The sequence below is a fragment of the Acinonyx jubatus genome, chromosome D3 (genome assembly GCF_027475565.1).
Source record: "Acinonyx jubatus isolate Ajub_Pintada_27869175 chromosome D3, VMU_Ajub_asm_v1.0, whole genome shotgun sequence".
Lineage (NCBI taxonomy): Eukaryota > Metazoa > Chordata > Mammalia > Carnivora > Felidae > Acinonyx > Acinonyx jubatus.
Window position 1 is genome coordinate 84,580,705 of NC_069392.1, and position 22,738 is coordinate 84,603,442.

Genomic DNA, 22,738 nt, shown 5'->3' on the forward strand with positions numbered 1-22,738 from the left:
TCATACAGAAGCCAACAAAACTAATGCCCTCCCACTGGACAACTGTTCTGTCATAAGTTACACAAATTGAAAATAAAGGTAATCTGAAAGAAAAAATGGCCAAACAAAAATACTAAAAATAAAGTTTATTAAAGAAAACTTTGTGGGGCACCTGGGTGGCTTAGTTGGTTGAGCATCCAACTCTTGATTTCAGTTCGGGTCATGATCTCACAGTTTGTGGGATGGAGCCCTGCATGGGACTCTGGGTTGACAGTGCAGAGCCTGCTTAGGATTCTCTCTCTCATTCTCTCTCTGCCCCTACCCCGCTCATGCTCACTCACTCTTTCTCTCTCTTAAAATAAATAAACATTTTTATTGTTTTTTTTATGTTTATTTATCTCTGAGACAGAGATAGACAAAGCATGAGTGGGAGAGGGGCAGAAAGAGAGGGAGACACAGAATCAGAAGCAGGCTCCAGGCTCTGAGCTGTCAGCACAGAGACCGATGCAGGGCTCAAACTCACAAACTGTGAGATCATGACCTGAGCTGAAGTTGGTCACTCCACCGACTGAGCCACCCAGGCGCCCCTAAATAAACATTAAAAAAAAAAAAAAACTTGCAATAATTTTAAAATGTAGTTCTTCAGATAACACAGGTATATCAAAGAACACAATACAAAATCCCATCAAAGAGTCATGTATATATAGAACCTTGTTTATGATATTTTGGACTTATTTTATGCTCCTACCTGATCTACCCCTTTCATCTCCTAGCTTTTGTTAGTTACTTCTGCTTTTCATCTTTTATAATATTTAAATAGCACTCCATGACCATAATTTCCACATTTAGTCACAGTCCTACAGGTGTGTGTGTGTGTGTGTGTGTGTGTGTGTGTGTGTGTGTATGAGAGAGCGAGCGAGCGAGTGTCAGTGCCCTCTCCACCAATGGCCCCGTTACCACTCTAAGCCGCTACCATCCCTTCTCTGGGTTAGTGTCAGCCTCCCAGCTTCCATCATGCCACCTACGGTTCTGGAGACAGCTGCTACTATGATCTTCTCAAATTTAAATCACATCATGTTACTCTTCCACTCAAAATCCACCACCAGCTTCCTTGTTCATTTAGGTTAAGCTCCTCAGCCTACCAAGCTCTATTTGAGCTTGAGTCTGAATATCCTTCTGATCTCATCTCCTACCACCATTCTTCATTCATCCTGTTGCAGCCACATTGACCTCTGGTTGCCTTTCAAACATGGCCCTGACAACTAAGTGCCTTTGCATTTCTTTTCCTCTCTTGCCAGAATGCTCTTCCTTGAGATACCTATATGGCTGACTGTGACAGTTAACTCAGTGCTCTGGCCAAATGTTAGTCACAGGGGGAGCCTTCTCTGACCGTCAGATCTAATGGAACATCTTCACTCCTGCCTACCTCTGCCCTCTTATCCTATTTTATGTTTCCTCACCACACTTACTGTTGCCCCTGCAGAATATCTTTGTTTTCTGTCCACTCCACTCTACTAGAATGTGTTCCATAAGGACAGGGTTTCTGTCTTATTCACTGCCATGTCATTTTTATGCAGTCATATTTACAGATTTCCTTCTTTATAAGTTCAAAATTATGTCTCTTCTTGGAGAAAATCTTCCCTACTCCAAAGTTTTAAGGAAATACTTTACTAAAAACATGGGCTATAAAAAAAAAATCACACTTTTTGGTTACATAGCATTACTAATTTTTACAAATAAATCATTTGTGAAACCTAAAATTCAATTCCTTAAAAATACTTACATGTCTAAGAAGTAATTCTAGAAGCCAGTTTAGAAGTTCTACTGATGAGTTTTTCCTTTGTTCCTTCAATAACTTATTTAAAAAATGTATGATGTCTATTAGCAGTTTCTCATCTTCAGTGCAAGCAGGAAGCACTTGTAGAAACCTACAATACAAACAGACAATTTTCATGGTTTCTAGCTCTTTACAGTAAGTGGTGTGCTGACAAATACTTAACAACCAGGTAAGGAATGGGATGATTTGCTGTGTTCGCCAATTCCCAGAGTGGAAATCTTTCCCCGTGGCTGAATGCAAGCCACCAACACATCACACCTTTGTGGAGAGACGCACACCAGCACACCAGCACACGGCATTTCCACAGCACAGATACAACAGATAGGAACAACTGCATAACCACAAGTATCGGCAAAAGGTTGTAAAATAATCAGAAAGTGATGACATCACCTCCACTCTTCTTATAATACATTTAACTGTAAATTTATACAATTTCGTTTTTAAGAATGGCTGTGTTTTAACAACTAACTTACAAGAATCCTGAAATTCAGCTGCCAGCTCTCTCACAGAGGTACTGGCTGATCCCAGCACCCCACTGGAAAAGGCGAATTAGACCTCTGAATTGTGAGAGATACATTTCGAGTTCACATTTCGGAAATTCATTTAACCTCGCATTTTGCAAATGGCACGTTATGTTTAATAGAAAGTTATACATCTGAGACTAAATCCACAAGAAGATTAAAATGTAAAACTGCTGGCAATGGCTGCTTGTCAGTCTTACTTGTTTCAAATGCAGCCATCTGCTACCAGTTAAACATGTTAAATTTATAAGCTAGAGCCTTCCCAATAACTACTAAAGGATCGCCACATGGCAATCAACTTCATGAAATTCAGAGTAAAAAGAAAAATGAGGTAATTTTCTTAAGAACAAAACAAAAGCAAAACAAAACAAAACAGCCCACGGCAGGTGTCCCAAACCTATTAATCAATCACTGATGTCTCGGCTCTTTTACAATGTGAACAGAACATTCACTTTGTTCATCCAGGTCTATCCTAATCGTCTACTTTTGTAAGATGGCAAAATGTTCTATGATAGGATATAAAAACTGTGTTGTTTATTATTAGTTCCAAAAGGCAGTGATTCAGGAAATTTTTCTCTTTTGCTACTGTTAGACATTTATTACAGATAATAAAAATCACAGAGTCTTTCTTACAGAGAAAACATATCTCTAATGATAGTAACGAGAAGAATGTGTGCTCTTATCTTCAAAGATGTGGAGATAAACCCAAAAACAACTCATTCCCGGCCTTCAAAACTGGCAGCCTTGAGCTGTATGCACTGACCTGTTCAGTGTAGTGTGCCAGGCCAAGGACTTCAAGGTCAGCCCACAGGGGCCGGTGCCGCTCTTTAAAGACAATCTGTCATTCAGAAGATAAAAACTCATTCTCGTGATGGCAGCCCTCACTTCCCTGTGGGCTGCAGCCTCGACCACGGAATGGAGACAGTCCCTCAGGCCACTAGCTGTGTGCGTCACCTTCAGAGCAAGGGTATCCTCTGTGGATAGTTTCAACGTGTCTGAACACCTAAATAAACAGAAACAGAGGAAGAGCAACATAAGGCTATTTAAGTAAAAGCTCACATTTATGTTTATTATAAACTCTCTCCAAAAAAATTCCATATTATCTTCATTTTACTTTTTTTTTAAGTTTTTTTTTTTAATGTTTTATTTATTTCTGAGAGACACAGAGTGCGAGCAGAGAAAGAGCAGAGAGAGAGAGAGAGAGAGAGAGAGAGAGAGAGATGGAGACACAGAATCCAAAGCAAGCTCCAGGATCCAAGCTGGAGACACAGAATCCAAAGCAAGCTCCAGGATCAGAACAGTGCCCGACGTGGGGCTGGAACTCATGGACCGTGAGATCATGACCCAAGCCAAAGTCGGACACCTAACTGACGAAGACACCCAGGCGCCCCTATATTATCTCCATTTTAAAGGCTGACTCATAGCCAAAAGAAAATCTGATATATATCTGTCAATATTAGAGTTTTACACTAGCATCCTGTTTCTATTGACATTTTCCTGCTTACAGAAATATAATTTTCATGCAAATAAGAAAGTCCTGACAGATCAGAATATCAGGATATTCAAAGTAATCTTCATCACAATAATGGTAACAACATTTATACATATACATACTGAACTTTTACTCTAAACCAGAGGACTTTTCCTAGTGACTTATATCCATTAATTAACCAAACTTTCTATAATCTCTAAAACAGCACAGAGCACGTACTTTTTAAATTTCCTTGTGTGATGGTTTTTAAAAAGTAATGAACACATGTAATCTTTAAAACAGAGTAAAAATTACAATCTTCAGTGAAAAAGCAGAATCAGATGATAGTAAGTAAAAAAGCCACTTGCCCTAAAAGAAAAAGAAAACCTAACTAGTTACTTGTAATTAGTTAAATATGGGGATGCCTGGGGGTGGCTCAGTCAGTTAAGTGTCTGACTTCGGTTCAGGTCACGATCTCACGGTTCTTGAGTTTGAGTCCTGCGTCAGGCTCTATGCTGACAGCTCAGAGCCTGGAGCCTGCTTGGGACTCTGTGTCTCCTTCTCTCCGTGCCCCTCCCTGGCTCGCACTCTGTATTTCTAGCTCACTCTCTCTCTCTTTCTCAAAAATAAACAAACATTAAAAAAATTTTTTTATTTAATTAAAAACGAATGCTTTTTCAACTAAATGTAACAGCTTACTCTTTGATTTTAGGTTCGGAATTCATTTGCTTCAAAAGATTTTCACTCCCATGATACCAGGACAAGTTCCAAGCTATTCTCAGCATGTCTGAGACCGGCTTCAAGGCCAAACAATCAGCAGATAATGGCAAAACTATGGAGTAAGGACTCACAGCATGGTGGCCAACTACATGCACTGGTAGATGATACCTAAAGAAAATGTATACAAACAGTTACAAACTTTGAAATTCTTAAACACTACTAACACAGGTAAGCTAACAAATGCCGGCTCCCTCTATGTCTCCCAATAATACGGAGCTCGCTCTCACGGCCCCTAGTTTGAACAGTTAGCATGCGGTCTATAGTATTCCAATTATTCTTTTGCCATACTCTAAATTCCCAAAAACACCTTCCAAAGTCTCTCCTGAAGACTTACCTGATTCTGTGTTGTATGAGAGTTGTTTGCAGAGATAACTAATGCCCTCTCAAGTCAAGGCCTGTGGCTACAGTGAGCCACACAAAATGCTGCAGCTAGAACATGAGTGTCTACTTTATACCAAACACTGTATATTATTTATCATTCGTTCAGTTACATGGCATGGCAGTGACACCCATTTTACAGATGATCAAAATGAGTTTTAAAGAGGCTAAATGAATTGCCTTATGTTCACAGCAGTCACTGAATGACAAAAATCACAACTTAATATTTTCACTTGAGAACGTAGCTGTATTACCAATAAACCCAATCACTATGTGTCACCAAGAGGACCCAGAAATATTTTAGATATAAGAACAGACTCAATAGCAAGATGTCTTAAACCAGTCCAAGCTAATTTAACAGCATTTAACAGGACAGCAAGGACTAGCATGTTCAGATGTTAAAAAATAGTTTTCCTAAAATACATATACCAAACCCCTAATTCACAGAGTTGTGACTAACATTAGATAAATACAATTGGGTAAGATTTCTAAGGGGAACCTTTACTGTGCTTTTTCATTTCATACTTCTCAAAAAACAAGCTAAGAGTGAGTTCTACGTACAAATGAGGCTGAATAATCTAAGAAAATATTTGTGAAAAATTGAAATTTTCCACAAAAGTAACCAAGATTCCTTAGACAAATGGCTAACACCAGGTCTGAGAGAGGGAAATGAAAGGTGATTCTTGGACATCTCTCTGTGCCAGAATGCAAGAAAACACTAACAGACTCATAGGGCCTGCCAGAAGGGCACAGAGCTCAATTGAAAGGACTTGCACCGAACAAAAAAAGGCAAGGCAATCAACCAATGGGGACTTCTTTAGTAAGTTAGAAAACAAACTGCAAATTAAGCCTAAAGAACACAGAAGGAAGAAAGGAATAAAAGGCACAAGTAATTAATGCATCACAACCAGTTTGAAAAACCACATCTACCAGAGGGGCAACACGTTTTAAAACAACAAAATTACTGTGAGTAAAGGCATAAGAAAACCCTTTCTTCTTCTCTATGGATGAATTTTATCTTGAGCTAAGATAACCAAATAGATATGGAATGTCAATAATATTACTAAGCTGCTTTTTTTGCTTATAGTAAAAGTGATTCCCACACTTGGGCTGGGAAGTATGGGAATAAACTATGAATGCATAATGGGAAGCCAGACCTCTGAGCACCCCTGAGTGCTGTGGCTCTTGCAAGTGACACGTCTCGTGGGGCCCTGGAAATTATGCCTACGGCACACTTAACTAGACACCGTATCTCCTATTAGCACACAGGTCTTCTAAGCCAAGACAGGTCCCGGCAACGACACATGCAATCTCATTCCAAGCATGACCTACTGTACAACTCTCAGTTTGATGACTTAGCCAAATCTAAAGACCATAAAGAGTGGGTGATGTCTACAAACAAGGAATTTGACTCTTTTAAGAATATATCTAAAAAGAACTCTTGTGTACTATCCCAGGAAACATACATGTTTACAGGAGTGGATACAGGAACAAAAACCCAGAATCAATCCAAATGCCTTCTGACCGGAGAATGAATAAGTTGTGGCAAATTAACAGTAGAATATCATACAGCAGTGAAAGTGATTATACTATAGGTAATAATATCTACCAAACTATGGAATGTTATTTTTAAATTAATCATAGTTTTATTAAGACATATTTACTTATCTTTAAAATACACAGATTTTCAGTCATATATATATAGCTTGATGAATTCTTCCATTTGTATTCATTTGTATGGCCACCACTCAGAACATTTCCATCCCTTTAAAAAGTCTCTTTGTTCCCTTTTCTTGTCTGTCAATTACTCTCTTTGCCCTCCTCTAAGAGGTAACTACCATTTTGGAGAAATTGGATCATGTCACAGAATTATTTTTTAATTTTCTTAGATGTGATTATGTATAATATAGTGGTTACGTAGAAGAATGCTCTTAATTTAAGGAGGTACATGGTGGAATAATTAGAAAGGAAGTAAAATTATGTCTGAAACTTATTTTCAAATGCATCAGAGGAAAAATTACATATAAATAAATAAACACACTGAGGGAGACAGAAAAGCAACTAAGCCTGTGTGTTAACAACTGCTGAATCTAGACTGGAGAGTAAGCACATTTGTTCACTGGATAGTCCTTTCAACCTCTCTGAACATCTGAACCACATCCAGATTTGGAGTGCTGGTGATGAGAACGTGTGTTTACTGAACTCTCCAAAGCACCACTGTAAGGGAACATTAAAACACTACAAATCATGTGATTTAAATACCAGATGAAAACCGTGACAACTTATAGATTTTGGTTTCCCTTTCTGTAACATTTTACCTTCAAAAAAATTAAAAAAATAAATCACTTACCTTCTAAAAACTGAAACAGGCAAACTGAAGACTGGTGGTGAAGAAGGTTTATCAGAAGGATTAATAGACCTAGTTCATTAAACACACACACACACACACACACACACAAAAGGAAAGAAACAACTGAGTAAACCATGGTTTCATCTGACAAATATAATTTCCTCCTCGACGAAACTCCAATCAAGACTTGCAACTGGTTCTATCATTTGTAGAGTTAGTCCCTGTTTGCTACCACCTGGATTTGCTTCTGAAGAGTAAATGATGCTTTTCTTCAGGAAGTCGTACAATAAATGATTCATGTAACGTGGGCACTGCACTGGCAGGTCAATCTGAGCCCCTCCCACTTGTTCCTGCTCAAGGTCAGTGCTAATCAGATATATTATCATCTTAACATCTTCCCAAAAGCTTTTTAATAAAATACTAAAGAAAAAACACATGAAATTGAAAGTATACACTAAAAAAGGTATTGGCAAAAATCACTGCAGTAGTTTTTAAATTTTATGGTCAGTAGTTAAAAAATAAGAGTTCAGGGGACTTTTTGAGCCAATGGGCTTTTTTTGTTGTTGTTGTTGTTTTAAATATATGAAATTTACTGTCAAACTGGTTTCCATACAACACCCAGTGCTCATCCCAAAAGATGCCCTCTTCGATACCCATCATCCACCCTCCCCTCCCTCCTACCCCCTATCAGCCCTCAGTTTGTTCTCATTTTTTAAGAGTCTCTTATGCTTGAGCCAATGGGCTTTTTGATACTGCTTGCTCAAACCAAAATGGGAAGCATAAGCTTCATAATTCAGAAATTTCCATGCATTGCTATGACTGCATCAGAAACTTTAAAATTGAGTAAAAAACTTTTAGGGCGCCTAGGTGGCTCAGTCCGTTAAGCGTCCGACTTCGGCTAAGATCATGATCTCACAGTTCATGAGTTTGAGCCCCACGTCGGGCTCTGTGCTGACGGTTCAGAGCCTGGAGCCTGCCTTGGATTCTGTGTCTCCCTCTCTCTGCCCCTCCTTGCTCACGCTCTGTCTCTCTCTCAAAAATAAATAAACATTTTAAATAAAATTTTTAAAAAAGAGTAAAAAAACTTTTAAAATTCTTATAGCTCACCACATATCCATTCTTGATACTTCATCAAATAAGAGAAGACAAAATAATGCTCCGACTTCAGTCACAACAGTACGATCTTCATGAAATATCAGGGAAACTAAAAATAAAGATGCATTAACTTCATGTAATATTTTTACCTCTAGAAAAATGAACTTCAAATTTAAAATATCTTAACTCAAAGGGAAGAGATGTCATTCTGAGAAACGCAACATTAACCCAGATACACTAACATATGTGGATCATCTGGAGGGCTTGTTAAAACAGAGTTTCTGCTTCTGCAGGTTTGGGCTAGAGCCCGTGAATCCCACACATGGCTGGTCCAGGAACCACACTTGCAGATCCACTCACTCCATACTGTGTGTGAGTAACTTTCAGTTACTCAAAGAAGCAAACTGATCTAGCTTCTAGGAAGGTTTGCCAAGTCTTCTATCTCCAGCTAAAGCCTGCTCATTCAAAGATCTCCTTATTTGATCATTTCTGCCCTTTCTACAAACATATAATCATAGAACTTACATTCGACTTCAAAACACTGTCTTTGTCTTTGTGTTGGTGTTGTTTTAATCTGTGTGTCTTATTTATTACAACAAGATAATGGTAAAGGAAACTGTTCTGAGCTAACAAGACATAAGGATAGCACCACGACATAATTGAAGAGTCCTGGTCAAATCCTTTAGCATTAATAAGCCTCAGTTTCCACTGCTGTAACATTCTCAATGTTAAGATTTCTCAGTGCTTGACAACTATGAAATTCTAATCAACTGGTATGGTGGTGGTACCGATCATACAGGAATAACAACAATACAGAGCTAGCAAATCCAGGAAAGTAGCAACAAAACATCAGTTGCAAAAGAAGACATTTTTCCTAACTATAAGAAAAAGAAAATAGCAACATGTAATTGACATGACTAAAAACAGCAACTAACTGGGGCGCCTGGGTGGCTCCCTCGGTGGAGCGCCCGACTTCAGCTCGGGTCATGATCTCGCGGTCTGTGAGTTCGAGCCCCGCATGGGGCTCGGAGCCTGGAACCTGCTTCAGATTCTGTGTCTCCCCCTCTCTCTGCTCCTCCCCCAGTCACACTCTGTCTCCCTCTCAAAATAAATAAATGTTTAAAACAAACTAGCAATGAACAGAAACAGAAATACATGTAAGAATTTAATTTATGATAAAGTATACACTCCATAACAGTGGGGATAGGATGAGCTATCATATTTCCAAAAACATAAGAAATTATTGCAATACAACTACCTACAATACGAAAAAAATACATTTAGATCTCTATCTTACACTATATATCAAAATCAATTCTAGATAAAGATCTACATTTTTTAAACACTATAAACATGTTAACAGAAAAAATAAAAGCCTATTTAGCATTATGAATTTGGAAGTGGAGAAGTCTCTCCTTATAGAGCATGATGAAAAGCTCAGTTGCTATAACAGAAAAGCTTTATATACATTCATAAAATATTTAGGGCTGAAGACAGAATAATAAATACATCAAAAGGATAGAAACCTTAGAAGAAAATCTTAACATAAAATCAGGCACAAGGTTTCTATTTGTTTTTTGTTCGTTTAAATTTTTAATGTTTATTTGAGAGAGAGAGAGAGAGAGAGAGAGAGAGAGAGAGAGAGAGAGAATGTGAGCGGGGGAGGGGCAGAGAGAGAGGGAGACACAGAATCCCAAGCAGGCTCCAGGCTCCAGGCTGTCAGCACACAGCCCAATGTGGGGCTCGAACTCACGAACTGTGATCACGAACTGTGAGATCGTGACCTGAGCCGAAGTCGGACACTTGACCAACTGAGCCACCCAGGTGCCCAGTTTCTATTTGTTATAGAAGGGAAACTCTACCAGTCACTAAAAGGAAATTAAATACAACAGAAAAATAGGGAATTTACAGAATAAGAAATTTGATATATAATAAATACACAAAAAGATAATCACCGACCCTAAAAGTTAAAAAAAAGAACAGCAAAAAAATAATAGTGAGATATTACTTTTGCCAATAAGATTAAAGAGATTTTTTAAATGAGACATATTCGATGTTAAGCACGGTTGTGAGGAAAACAGGCACTTTTAAACACCACCGGTGGGAATGATCTGGAGGGGAACTGAACCATATCCTGTAAAATCTCTTTGACCCAGCAGTTCCAATTACAGAGTATGCAGAAGATGATCATAAAATATGATTACTGTTATAGTTAAAAATTCAGGAGAAATATTAATATTAATAGGGCAAACTGAAACTGTGAAACACTGTGTAGTTTTTTGGTTTTGTTTTTAAGAAGGCAGTCTCACATGTAATAACACGGAAAGATATTCAAGATACACTTTCACTCGAAAAAAAGCAACACAATACTTAAGTATATCATAAAAATACAACATGGGGGCGCCTGGGTGGCTCAGTCGGTTAAGCGGCCGACTTCGGCTCAGGTCATGATCTCGCGGTCCGTGAGTTCGAGCCCCGCGTCGGGCTCTGTGCTGACCGCTCAGAGCCTGGAGCCTGTTTCAGAGTCTGTGTCTCCCTCTCTCTGATCCTCCCCCGTTCATGCTCTGTCTCTCTCTCTGTCTCAAACATAAATAAACGTTAAAAAATAAAAATAAAAAAAAAATACAACATGGGTGTATAGAAAAGATCATTCCAAATGGTATATGCCAAACGATACCTAGCATATTCTTCTTTGGGGAAACTGAAAGAAAATTTTAGAAACTTCTAGCATTTTAGTTTGTACTGTTCCATACTATTTGAACTTTTACAATAAGGATGTATAAGCTGCGTATATTTAAAACAAAAACAAAACAGCAAAGGTAAGGAAGTGTTGGTTCTTCTCTTGCCTCCACCATTATCTAGTTAGGACCTTGGCCAAGTCGATAAATCACTCTAGATCTCAATTTCCTCACGGTAAGATGGTGTAATAAAGGAGTTCTAAATTAACTTCTAACTCTGAAATTCAAGACAGGATTCTGTCAAGACATAAAGTTTATAATTAAAAGCAATGTGTCTGAAAGATTATTTATTATTCCCTTTCCATCTATTCTATAGATAGAATATTCTATAGATAGAATAATCTATTCTATAAATAGAATCTATTCTATCTATATCTATCTATTCTATCTAATCTATTCTATAGATAGAATAATCTTTCTAAAACACATACTTCTCCATTTAATAATCTTAAATGGCTTCTCAGTGCTGTCTACTGTGACCTACCAGGCCCTGCATGAACTGCCCTCTGTGCCTCATCTCATTTTCCCTTCGTGCCTCCAAAATCCAGTCATTCCTGACCAACCACCATTTCAAATACACCATTCTCTCTCATACCTAACCATGGCTCCCTTTATCTGGAAAGCAGCCCTCTCTAATTGGACTCCTATTCATTTCTGAAATTCCAACTTAGATCCACGTTTCCTGGAAGCATTCTCCAATGTTTTCCCACCACTCAATCAACTCAGGAACACTTCCCTCTGGCACCAGGAATTCTACTATGACAGGTGGTATTACACTGTATTGTGCATTTGTCAAAGTCTCCAACTACACCACAGGCTCCAAGAGGGCCAATTACCAAACTCATCAACATATCCCCAAGGCCTAGTATTGTATCTCGCGCATAGTATATACTCGATAAACGTTTGCTGAGGAATGAATTTTCCTGGTTGAGTACTTGGTTAAAAAACTAATTCTGCCCTGAAACTAAACCCATTTATAAGAGATGTTGTAATTCATTTTGAGACTCACTGAAGTAGTTCTCACAAACATCAATGAAATAGAATAATTGTTAATACTAAAAGGGTACAGATGATGTTGCCTTGAAGAGTGTATTTGAATCTAGTAAGTGTGCATGAATGCTTGAATAATTTATATCACAATTATAGATGAAAAAGTAAATAAAAATAAGAATTAAGTTTGAAAAGAAAAAAAAAGAAAAGGTGAACTAGGGACTAAATTTTACTGAATAAGGTTAATAGGAAGATAACACGATTAAAGAAAACTCAAGATCCACAATTACTGCTCTTCCTCAGAGCAATCTATGTAAAACTTGTGAAATTGTATACACTATTCAAGACTGTATGAGCCTAGACACTCTGAGTCTACTTAGAATTTCACCTGGTTTGGACCTTGATCAATGCTATTATTAAATAAACTGTGTCCCCTTCACTTGGAAAGCAGAAGCCATTAGAAGAAAAGAAAATGCTAAAATAAAATGACTACAATCTTATCTATATTCAAATAATACTTTGAACATAAATATTACAATAATTAACAAGGTTAAGCATATTGAGACATTTGATCAAGATGCCTCTTTTAGAATTATTTAAAAGCAGTAGCCTGAACTTCTAAGAAAGAAAATAGCACAAAATGCTACCAAGCTTTCTATTGAGAATGGTCAGGAGGAAGAAAAAGAGAACAAAACTACATGGAATTTTTCAACTTAAACACATTAAAATGGGTTTAAAAAAAATCATACTTTATAAAATATAATAAATTCATGCTCAGAGTCATTCAGGATGGTCTGGTTGCCACTCCACATGGCCTGGGTGTATACTCTTAATGTCAGTTTATTGACATCATCAGATGCCACGCTGGAGGTCAGGATGGAAAGGCACAAGCAAACTAACACTGTGGGAACAGGAACTGGAACAAGGCAGGAATGACGGCAGCTAGAGCTCTCTCTATAGATAACAAGTAAGTGAGCACCAAATGAAAGCCACATCAATGTGCAAAGAACAATCAGAGGCTTCAGCCTTTCTCAGTTCTGAGACCTAATCAGTGACAAGAGTACAAGGAAATTTCCACAAAAGAAACATTTTCCATTGTGAGGAGTATTTTTAGCAGCTTATTCACTAAAAAACGTTGTTATTCTGTTAGCAAGATGGAAACTAAATGTTACCTACATTTAAAGAATAACACTTAAAGCTTAAGACTGATCTCATTATTAGCAGAACTTATTTTAGTCACCTCTGAATAACAGGGTTAAGAGAGAAGACTGTTGTGAGAGGGCCACACGCATGACCGGGTCAGCACAAAGAACCTTCCTCAAAAGCGTGAGGCACGGCTGGATCAAGCACTCTACAACCTGGCCAGGAGGGAAAAAACACAGTTATTTTATTATCAACAATTCTAAGGTGAGATAAAATAAACTATAATCTTGCTCTAAATTTTATGCTTTTTCATCAAAATTGTGTCAAACATAAATGCAAATAAATATTAAGAATTATTTTCCGGGGTGCCTGCGTGGTTCAGTCACTTAAGTCTCTGACTTCAGCTCAGGTCATGATCTCCTCGTTCGTCAGTTCGAGCCCCACATCAGGCTCCATGCTGACAAAACGGAGCCTGCTTGGGATCCTCTCTCTCTCCACCTCTCTCTGTGCCCTTCCCCCACTCATGCTCGCTCTCTCAAAATAATAAACTATAAAAAAAAAATTTAATAATTATTTTCCACTGAAAATAAGCTTTCTATATACCTCTGCTTACATATCTTTAAAAAAGTTAAGATTAGTTTTCCTTTATAGAGATCCCAGTCTTAGAAATAAAAACCTAAACAAGGTACTTGGTATTAATCAGGATTTAATTTTCAAGTACTTATCCAAATACAGATGAATGTAGCTTCAGATCTGATTAATAAAAATACCAATCTGTAAAAATATGTATACATACATATCAGTCTTACCTCACCATCCTGACATACACATTCATTTAAATATTCAATTATCTTGTCAATTAAGCATAACTTTTTCACCACAGCATGCATTTTAATATCTGTAAACCCCAAAAAAAGAAATTACTAGGAGTTAAAAATTATTTTCTCAAGTTTTAAAAATACAGAACAGATATCCAAAACTCAAACTGTTAAAAATAGTTACACATGGTGTTGAATTTCAGAGAATGAAACTTTAAACTTCTACTCTATATACACCTGAACTATTTGAAAACTTTTAAGGAACAAGTACATCCTACGTACTTCTACAATGTAGAAATCAAAAACTATTACAAAAATAAGTTCAGACCCTAAAAACTACTAGAATTTTCGGTATATAAATGAATCCTTTTATTTGTACATGACAAATTATTTTCTTCATATTGTTTCATTGACAATTCTTCTGTTTTCCAAATCCATCACCTCAAAATGTTTAGAATTATCCACAAGTGATGTTAATAGCTTGCAACATGGTCATTTTCTATTAATAAACACTCAGATTTCAGGGGTGCCTGGTGGACTCAGTCAGGCAACTCTTGATCTTGGGAGTCCTGAGTTTGAGCCCCACACTGGGTGCTGAGATGACTTAAAAAAATAAAAGTAAATAAATACAAACTCAGACTTCTAATCTCAAACTGCCAATAGCAAATATAAAGGGTAAGGGATTGTTACATACTGTATGTATTTCTGAAAAACATTAACTCTTTTTTAATAACATACATACTGCGTCTGTGTGTGTGTGTGTGTGTGTGTGTGTGTGTGTGCACGTTCACTGCTATGTACTGTTTATGTTCCCCCCAAATTCTTACGTTGAAACCTAATCTCCAGTGAGATATTAGAAATTGGGGCCTTTGGGAGGCAATTAGGTCATGAATGGTGGAGCACTGAAGAATGGCATGAGTGCCCTTGTCAAAGAGGCCTCAGGGAGCTTCCTTGCCTCTGCTCCCTATGAGGACAGAGGGAAAAGACGGCTACCTATGGACCAAGAAGGTGGCTCTCACCAGACAATGAATCTGCTGGCACCTTGATCTTGCACTTTCAGCCCCCAGAGCTGTCAGAAATAAATTTCTGTTGTTCATAAGCTACCCAGTCTGTGGTATTCTATTAGAGCAGCCTAAACAGAGTAACACCTGTGCAAACACACACACACACACACACACACACACACACAAAGAATTATCACTAGCAACAAAAGCTCTACTTGCTTATACATTACTTATAAGTATTTAACATCTCTCAAGACAAATCATGTTCTCCTATACTCTCATTGAGAATATACATATATGCAATGAGAAAAACATAAATACTGTACCCATATTGATACTGAACTAGTAGCTGTGACTATAACTACCTTTAGCTGCCACTTAAAAAAAAAAAAAGTTCCCAATACTCACCAATACAGTGTACACCAAAATTATAAGTTTTATTTTTGGAATGCTAACAATACTGAAAGAACACTCTCTACAAGAGATTTTTGATCTTCTTAGTTAAGGCTGTCCACATTTTCTACAGCCTTATTTTCTGTAGTCTATATCATTGTTATTAAAGCCACAAATCTGCTGGATATGCTTTTTCAACTTACTCTCTCATCCCAGTTTCCACTAATGTCATGGCAGGAACATTAATTAAGCACATCCCATGTTGCGAGTCAGAAACAATCTTTTTATGTAAGTGCAAACTTATCATCTGTCTCAAAAATTATCATTTGTCTCAAATATTAAAGATAATTATATACATCACATACAGGAAAAAATAAAAAACCGGAAGAATGGAAGCCTATGGAATAACACTACAAATAAAGTTAACAGTATATTTTACTAGCTGTTTTTTAAAATAAACCTTTAAAGAAAACACATAGCTACAGTGCACTATTTTTATTTTATCCACCCACAAAGTACTGTTTGATTGATTTCTCTACCCAAGACAGAACAAACTGAAAACATCGTGTACTAGGTAAATTGAGAAAGGAACATTTGATTCACTATTAGAATTATATCAATATCTTAGAAGGAAGAAAATTCTATCATATGACATTCTACAGGTTAAATAATGGTACTGTAGACCAGGGATCAGCAAACTGTCTCTGAAAGAACTAGAAAATATGGTAGATGTTGCTGGTCACATATTGTCTTTGTCACATATTCTTTTTGTTTCTTTTTTCTAATAACTATTTAAAAATGTAAAAACCAGGGTGCCTGGGTAGCTCAGTCAATTGAGCATCCAACTCTTCATTTTGGCTCAGGTCATGACCTCACAGTTTACAGGTTCAAGCCCCACAATGGGCTCTGTGCTAACAGCACAGAGCCTGCTTGGGATTCTCTGTCTCCCTCTCTGCCCCTCCCTGCTCATGCACACACGCTCTCACTCTCTCAAAAAAAATTAAATCAGTGAAAACAAAAAAAAGTAAAAACCATTCTTAAGGGCTATGAGGAAAAAAAAAAAAAAAAAAAAGACCGTAGCCTGCATCTGGCCCCCAAAACTGCAGTTTGCAACCCCTGATACCACTGCACTTACTTAGCTATTTCAAGTCAACTATCAGCAGTACAGCAATCATCTTCCTTAAAAGACATTACCTTGCATAATCACAGCTAACTGTTCTGCGGCTGACTTTCTCAAGACAAGATCGATATCATCTGAGGTAAAGATTTCATATACCTTTTCAACAGTCTCCAACTGAAAACCAAAAAAAAGAAAAAAAAAGAAAGAATTTGTTTTCATCTACTTCAAATTGTCCAATAAAATTTTATAATTTATACCATAAGAACAAAAGCTTCAAAATCAACTTTACCTAAGTGATATATTCACATGATGTAAATTTGCAGCAATGATGCGCTATGTCAGGGAAAACTTAAGTTCTAAAACAAAGAGCCGTCATGTCAACTAAGCCTCTCTTCCTAAGGTAGGTTTTTGCCAGGAAGTCATTCACAACCCATTAGCCACCTTAAGAACTTCACAGAAAACATGCAAGCTATGTGACATTTCCATAGGTAGCAACCTGAGAAGAGTGATCCCAGACATGTGACTGGGGACTTCTGTGTGGCTCCCAAAAGCCACCGGCTAGAAGACCCTGGCCCCCTACCTTTCCTGCCTCTTACACACCCTAAGCACATGGCCCTCTAGGGCTTGCTGCCCAGCATCCCAACACAGCCACTCCCAACACTAGTCACTCTGTACCAGGACAAGGTCTGAGGTGGCAAACCCAACAGTGAGTGGGGAGGGGAAGGGACAAAGACGACACTCCATTCACCACCCACTGCTATCTCCTCGCCCTACCAGGGACTCACAAAGACAGTGCTAGAACCCCTACTCCCCACCACCCTCCGTATCACACACACGGCACAGGAGCAACTACCAGTGGTTAGTGCTCAGGGAGTCCCCGGCAGGACCTGGTGTGGGGTCAAGGCAGGTCGAGGCGACGATCCTCCTGCGAGGGCTGTCACCTGGCCCCAGATGCTTAGGTTAGAAGAACACTGTATGTGCTTCCCCATTTAAAAACTCCACTGTATTACCTGGGGCTGTACAGTACTACCACAGGCTCTGGGGGGCTAGCCTAAACTTAAATAAAAACTGATAGACTGTATACTTGAAGCCACGAGAGAAGCTATCAAGCACAGGAATGAATCAATGATGATAACGAACAGCTTCCTTCATCTACTCCTGCACTGGTCCCGGACGGCGTGGGTACAGTCTTGGCTAATGATGGGGAGTTGGGCGCTACACCTCTGGAGGTACAGAAAGAGCCAAAGATTTAGAAAAGAGGTCAACAACAAAATCCCAGAACTACTATGACATTTAAGAAGTCCCTTTGCCGCCCGTATTACTTTTTTCCTCTTGCAATGAAGAGGCTGATAACCTTTGTCATGGGAATGGTCTCCTTTTGGCTTAGAGGCTATTTTTGAACATAAGAACAAGAAGAATTTCCGATAGTTTTTTACGTCAGTAGCATTTGTTTTTAAGAGTCACCACAGAATTTCTTTCCACTGCGTTAACCTTAGATTATATTTAAATTATTATTCTAATTAATTTGCATTTCCAGCATATATATTAAATGAAAAGGATATAAAGCCAGGCATGTAGTAGGCACTGAAGAAATCCAAGAAATATTTATTCAATAAATAAATGTATCCAGAAGCCAGATAAAGCAGAAGACAACTTCAAACTACCATGAATAACCACACTTGAAGGTAGCTAGCACCTGTTCTCAGATGCATAAACCAACTGAAGAATGTAACATAAAATATGTGATATACAAATATAGCAAGTAAGCACAAAATAAGAAACTCAAAAGTTATATTCACCTTAATAATCAGTTCTTTTCTGTCATCCAATTTGAGTTCAATAGGTTTCTTCACGATAAATAAATTAGTAACTCTGGAGAGAAGTCTGGCATCTATTGAAGGGCGCTTTACATCAGCCCCGTCCTCCCTTGTAAGATGGCACGCTAAAAGCTTTAATGCTAGTGAACGGACCCTAAAGAAACAAAGGGTTCCAATCAACGTTTTGTAATATACAATGCCTATAAATTTTAAAAGCCTACAATCACAAAGCATTATTGTATATATCAACACAATAATTAGCCATGCTTATACTGACATTACTAACAATGGTACTTTACTTTTCTATTAAAACTTTTGGTGTACAACCACAATTATTTTTTCAATTTTGTATTTATAAGTAAACATCAGAAGTAAGGAATCAATAAAGTTACAGTTACAAATGAAGAGACAGACTCACTGAGACTGTCAACTTCACAGTCCATTATCAACACCATAGTCAACTGCAATACATTAACCTGCAAATTACAACCCTAACTCCTGATTCCAAGTCCAGTGATCTAGCTCAAAATCAAAAATTATCACAGACTCATGAACAGAGTACAAACATTAGGTCAAACCTCCAGGAAAGTAATCACATTAATAACTAAAATGTGATGTCTTAACAATATATGAAAACGTTCTTATATTACGGGTTAAACAGATTCTTCTCAAATAAGGAAACGCAGGGGTGCCTGGGTGGCTCAGTCGGTTAAGCGATCAATTCTTGACCTCAGCTCAGGTCACGATCTCATGGTTCGGGTTGTGAGACTGAGCCCCATGTGAAGCTCTGTGCTAGGAGCGTGGAGCCCACTTGAGATTCTCTCTCACCCTCTCTCCCTCTCTCTGCCCCTTCCCTCTCTGTCAAAATAAATAAACTTAAAAAAAAATAAGAAAATGTAAATATTTGTGATTCCCATCAAAATTCTGTTTTATCTGGAATGGATTAGAATTAAGGTCATTTCAGTGGCCAGGTGGGAGATTTCAAGAAAAGACTAGATATCTCATGCCATTAGACAATAAAATGGAAAAACAAAACACCATCAGGTAGACAAAGGACACTGAGTTGAGAGACAGTGAGACAACCGGGTATCTATCACTACTCTGACAGGTTCCTGAACTATATAAAAACTGGGCAGGTTGTAAGCGAGTAATCCAAGTTCCAAGTTCCAGGTTTTAAGTATAGCTTATAAAACAAGAGTTAAGACCTGCGTATTCGGGGAGACCTCCCTACTGCGGCCAAGGCTGGGTCACCTTGCTGTGTGTGGTCCCGTCACAGTTCCTATATCTGAAGTTCCTATATCGTAACATTCATCTTGCATCATTACAACTAATAATAAAGTGTAACTGGTAAATGCTCTCCCCCCAATTGCACATCCAATTCTGTATGGGCAGTGCCGTGCTCACGCTGTGCGCGGTCACGTTCCCACGAACTGCCACAGTTCTTAGGCACACAGTTGACATCAATAAGTACTTGCCAAATTTAACAGAAAGCAGAAACTTACAGTAATATTATTAATAGATACCATCTTCAGAGTACTAATATTTACTCCAAGATGGCGTGGGAAGTCAGGCAAACCTTCGCCCTATACCATACGCTGTTAGAACAGCTAGATACCTACATGAAGCTCTTCCTTTGCTGCCTTCGCCCCAGGCCAATGCCATCTGTATTAAACTCTGGGGCTGTCAGTTTAGGGACAGGCACAACTCCCAGTGAGAAGGCTGGAGTGGAATGTGGAAAGCATATATGTATGCATCTCCTCTAGTACGTAAATTTAGCGTCTTTTTAGGTTTAGCATGTGGCGCCAGAGTCCAGTTATTCCATTTATTTCCTTCCAACAAATAGGTTTTGAGCGGATTTATGTCCAAAGTACTCTATGAAGTTCCAAGGACATAAAGACCAGCTGGTGGACAGGGTTCCGGCCTACGTGGAGTTTAGGGGCTGGTGGGACAGGGTAGAATTGACCAGATGAGAACAAGTATGTAGTTCAAACTGTTTTGAGGTCCGAGTGACAGAGAATTACCTTACTGGGAGAGCGGTCTGGGCTGGCGGTGGGCTCCGAGGAGGGGATTTCTAAGTGCTGGGAATGTCCTGCCTGATTAAGTCAGTCTTTGTTTACCCGGGGACTAGGGGCCTCCGAAGGTGCACGGGAAACAAACTTCTGTTGTGTGAAACCACCAAATCTGGGGGTGTGGCGTACTACAGCAGCACCTTAATAAAGGCACCCCAGCCCTGTGGAGGCCAGTCCTGAGGAGCACAGCTCAACTCCCCCTCTGCCTGCATCACTTAACTCTACCGAACTTTATGTCTAGGCTGTAAGGTGCTACTGTCTCTTCTCTTGATTTCCCTCCCTGCGTTGTCTGAGCGTGTTAGACGATAGCCACCTACTTCCGGCGTTTTCAGTGTGATCATCTGCTCACAAATAAGCTCCTGTATTATCGGGACGTGAGGTTTGAGTGAAGCAAAATCATCCACCGTCAAAAGGACATCTGGCCCTCCCAGCCTTTCAACCGACTCCGTAAGCCTTGACCTCTTCTCAGTGAGGGAAAACCCAACCCCTGTTACCTAAACAGCAACAGAAAGATCCACGGGGCACTGACAGAGAGGGCGAGACGACAGTGCATTTTTCTTCTTCTCGTTTGGTTTCAACGGCACTTAACACTACTGGTGGAGAAAAGAACACCTTTCCAGCTTCCCAAAGACCAGGACAAACGCCTGCGTACTCTGGTGTTCGGTCAACCGGCCCGCTATCCTTTGACCAAGGCCTGCTTTTCACAACGCCCGACCGCGGAGCAAAGGAGGGTGCCGGTTCCTGAGGAGACACCACGCGCGCGTCCCCGCGGCTCACCGTCAGCCCACAGCGCCAGCAACGGCACTTGGCGGCGCCGGAACCCGGACCGGTCCCACAGTGAGGCTGGCTGCCTCTGCGGACGCTCGGGGAACGCAGCTTCCATTCCCTTTACCTTCGTTGGTTCTACCCTGCGTCAGAAGGACGCAACACCAAGGGCCCCCCCCCCCGCGCCCCCCGCCGTCCCCGCTCTCGGCGCAGGCGCAGTCCGGGAGCGCATGGCTGTACTCACGGCGGCTTCTTCACGAGCAGGAGCCGCAGCAGGGCCCTCAGGTGCGTGGTGCCGGGAAGAGCCCCCTCGTCCGCCTCGGGGCTCGCTCTGCTCAGGAGGAGGACGCATTTTCCCAGAGGCTCTTCGGTGTCCGCGTAGCCCTAACGGATTTCGGAGAAAGGGAAGTGACCGTTTGCTGGACACATGCCGCTCGACTTTTTAACTTGGAAAGAAGAACTGCGTAGGCCCGTCGAGCAGCCCCCGGACTTCTTTCAGTTCGGCCGAAGGGTCACTTGGCAGAATGAGGTGAGAGGCTTACATAAAGCTGCGCTTAAAAATAACACTGCGGAACTTCAGGAAAATATGCCAGCTCCCCCGACGCCCGCCAATTCTTCTATTTTCCAAAGCCCTGACTGTGGCACCTCCCGCAGAGGAGGCAGACACGAAGGGCCCCCTCTCCGCAAGGCCCGTTCCCAGAACGGCGCTGCCCATCCACTTTCCCACCCACAGACAGCGGGGTGGCGTGGGGGGGGGAGGGGAACTCCGGGGTGTGGGGACTCCAATCCCCTCGCTCCTCTCCCTCCATCACCCAGCGCGAGTGCCGGAAAAGCCTGTTCCCCAGAACCTGTTAATCGAAGTCCCGTACGTACAGGGATGGAATTCACCAGGCAAGTTTCGTTACATACCATGTGCTTCAAAAGCCTCGCGAGCCTTGCCCGAAAGCCTCCACGGAAGGCCGCGTTCCGGGCTTCGGTCAGTGCCACACGCCTGCTCCTCGCTTCTCACCCCCCGCCCCGGCCGGGTACGTGAAGTGCACGCGCGCAAAGGAGCTACCACCGCGCCCTGCTCGCCCCACCCCCCCATCTCCCTCGCCACGTGACAGCTCCGCTGTGTGCACGTGCTTCCGTCAGTCACACTCGACGCCAGACAAACGGGACGGGAAGTGGGGAATCGCTCCGAGTACCTGCAGCACGGGAATGACAGGACACAGAGACTCAATAAACTTGCTCCAGGTCACCGCTGTCATCATCAGTCTTCCCTGCAGCAGATACATCAGAATGGCCTTGGCAGCGGCGTTCACCTGCCCGACGAGACGACACGATCAAAGAACCCGACGAAGTGAGGTTCTAAGTCACCGTATGTGCCCGTAACTCTGTGCAAAATCTGGGAAGGTGCTCCAATTAACCTCCCTTCCTTCAAATGTTCACATTCCACAGCTTCACCTTACATTCTGGTCTCAACCAGTC

At 40.2% G+C, this 22,738-nt stretch overlaps 1 protein-coding gene across 4 annotated transcripts in view; it reads right to left on the reverse strand.

The window, feature by feature from the left end:
• Nucleotides 1–22,738, reverse strand: part of RTTN (rotatin) — a 160,501-nt gene that overhangs the window by 91,683 nt on the left and 46,080 nt on the right. For 3 of the 4 annotated variants that reach the window (XM_053206000.1, XM_027069160.2, XM_053206002.1), the window contains exons 16-26: nucleotides 22,456–22,572; nucleotides 21,513–21,652; nucleotides 18,417–18,588; nucleotides 16,692–16,791; nucleotides 14,092–14,180; nucleotides 13,380–13,497; nucleotides 8,424–8,520; nucleotides 7,317–7,385; nucleotides 4,508–4,696; nucleotides 3,101–3,340; nucleotides 1,763–1,907 (exon numbers count right to left, since the gene is read on the reverse strand). In XM_053206000.1, the coding sequence (XP_053061975.1) occupies nucleotides 1,763–1,907; nucleotides 3,101–3,340; nucleotides 4,508–4,696; nucleotides 7,317–7,385; nucleotides 8,424–8,520; nucleotides 13,380–13,497; nucleotides 14,092–14,180; nucleotides 16,692–16,791; nucleotides 18,417–18,588; nucleotides 21,513–21,652; nucleotides 22,456–22,572 (1,476 nt within the window). Of the gene's footprint in view, nucleotides 1–1,762; nucleotides 1,908–3,100; nucleotides 3,341–4,507; nucleotides 4,697–7,316; nucleotides 7,386–8,423; nucleotides 8,521–13,379; nucleotides 13,498–14,091; nucleotides 14,181–16,691; nucleotides 16,792–18,416; nucleotides 18,589–21,155; nucleotides 21,270–21,512; nucleotides 21,653–22,455; nucleotides 22,573–22,738 lie in introns of those variants that run through there. The other variant, XM_053206003.1, reaches the window with a different exon arrangement.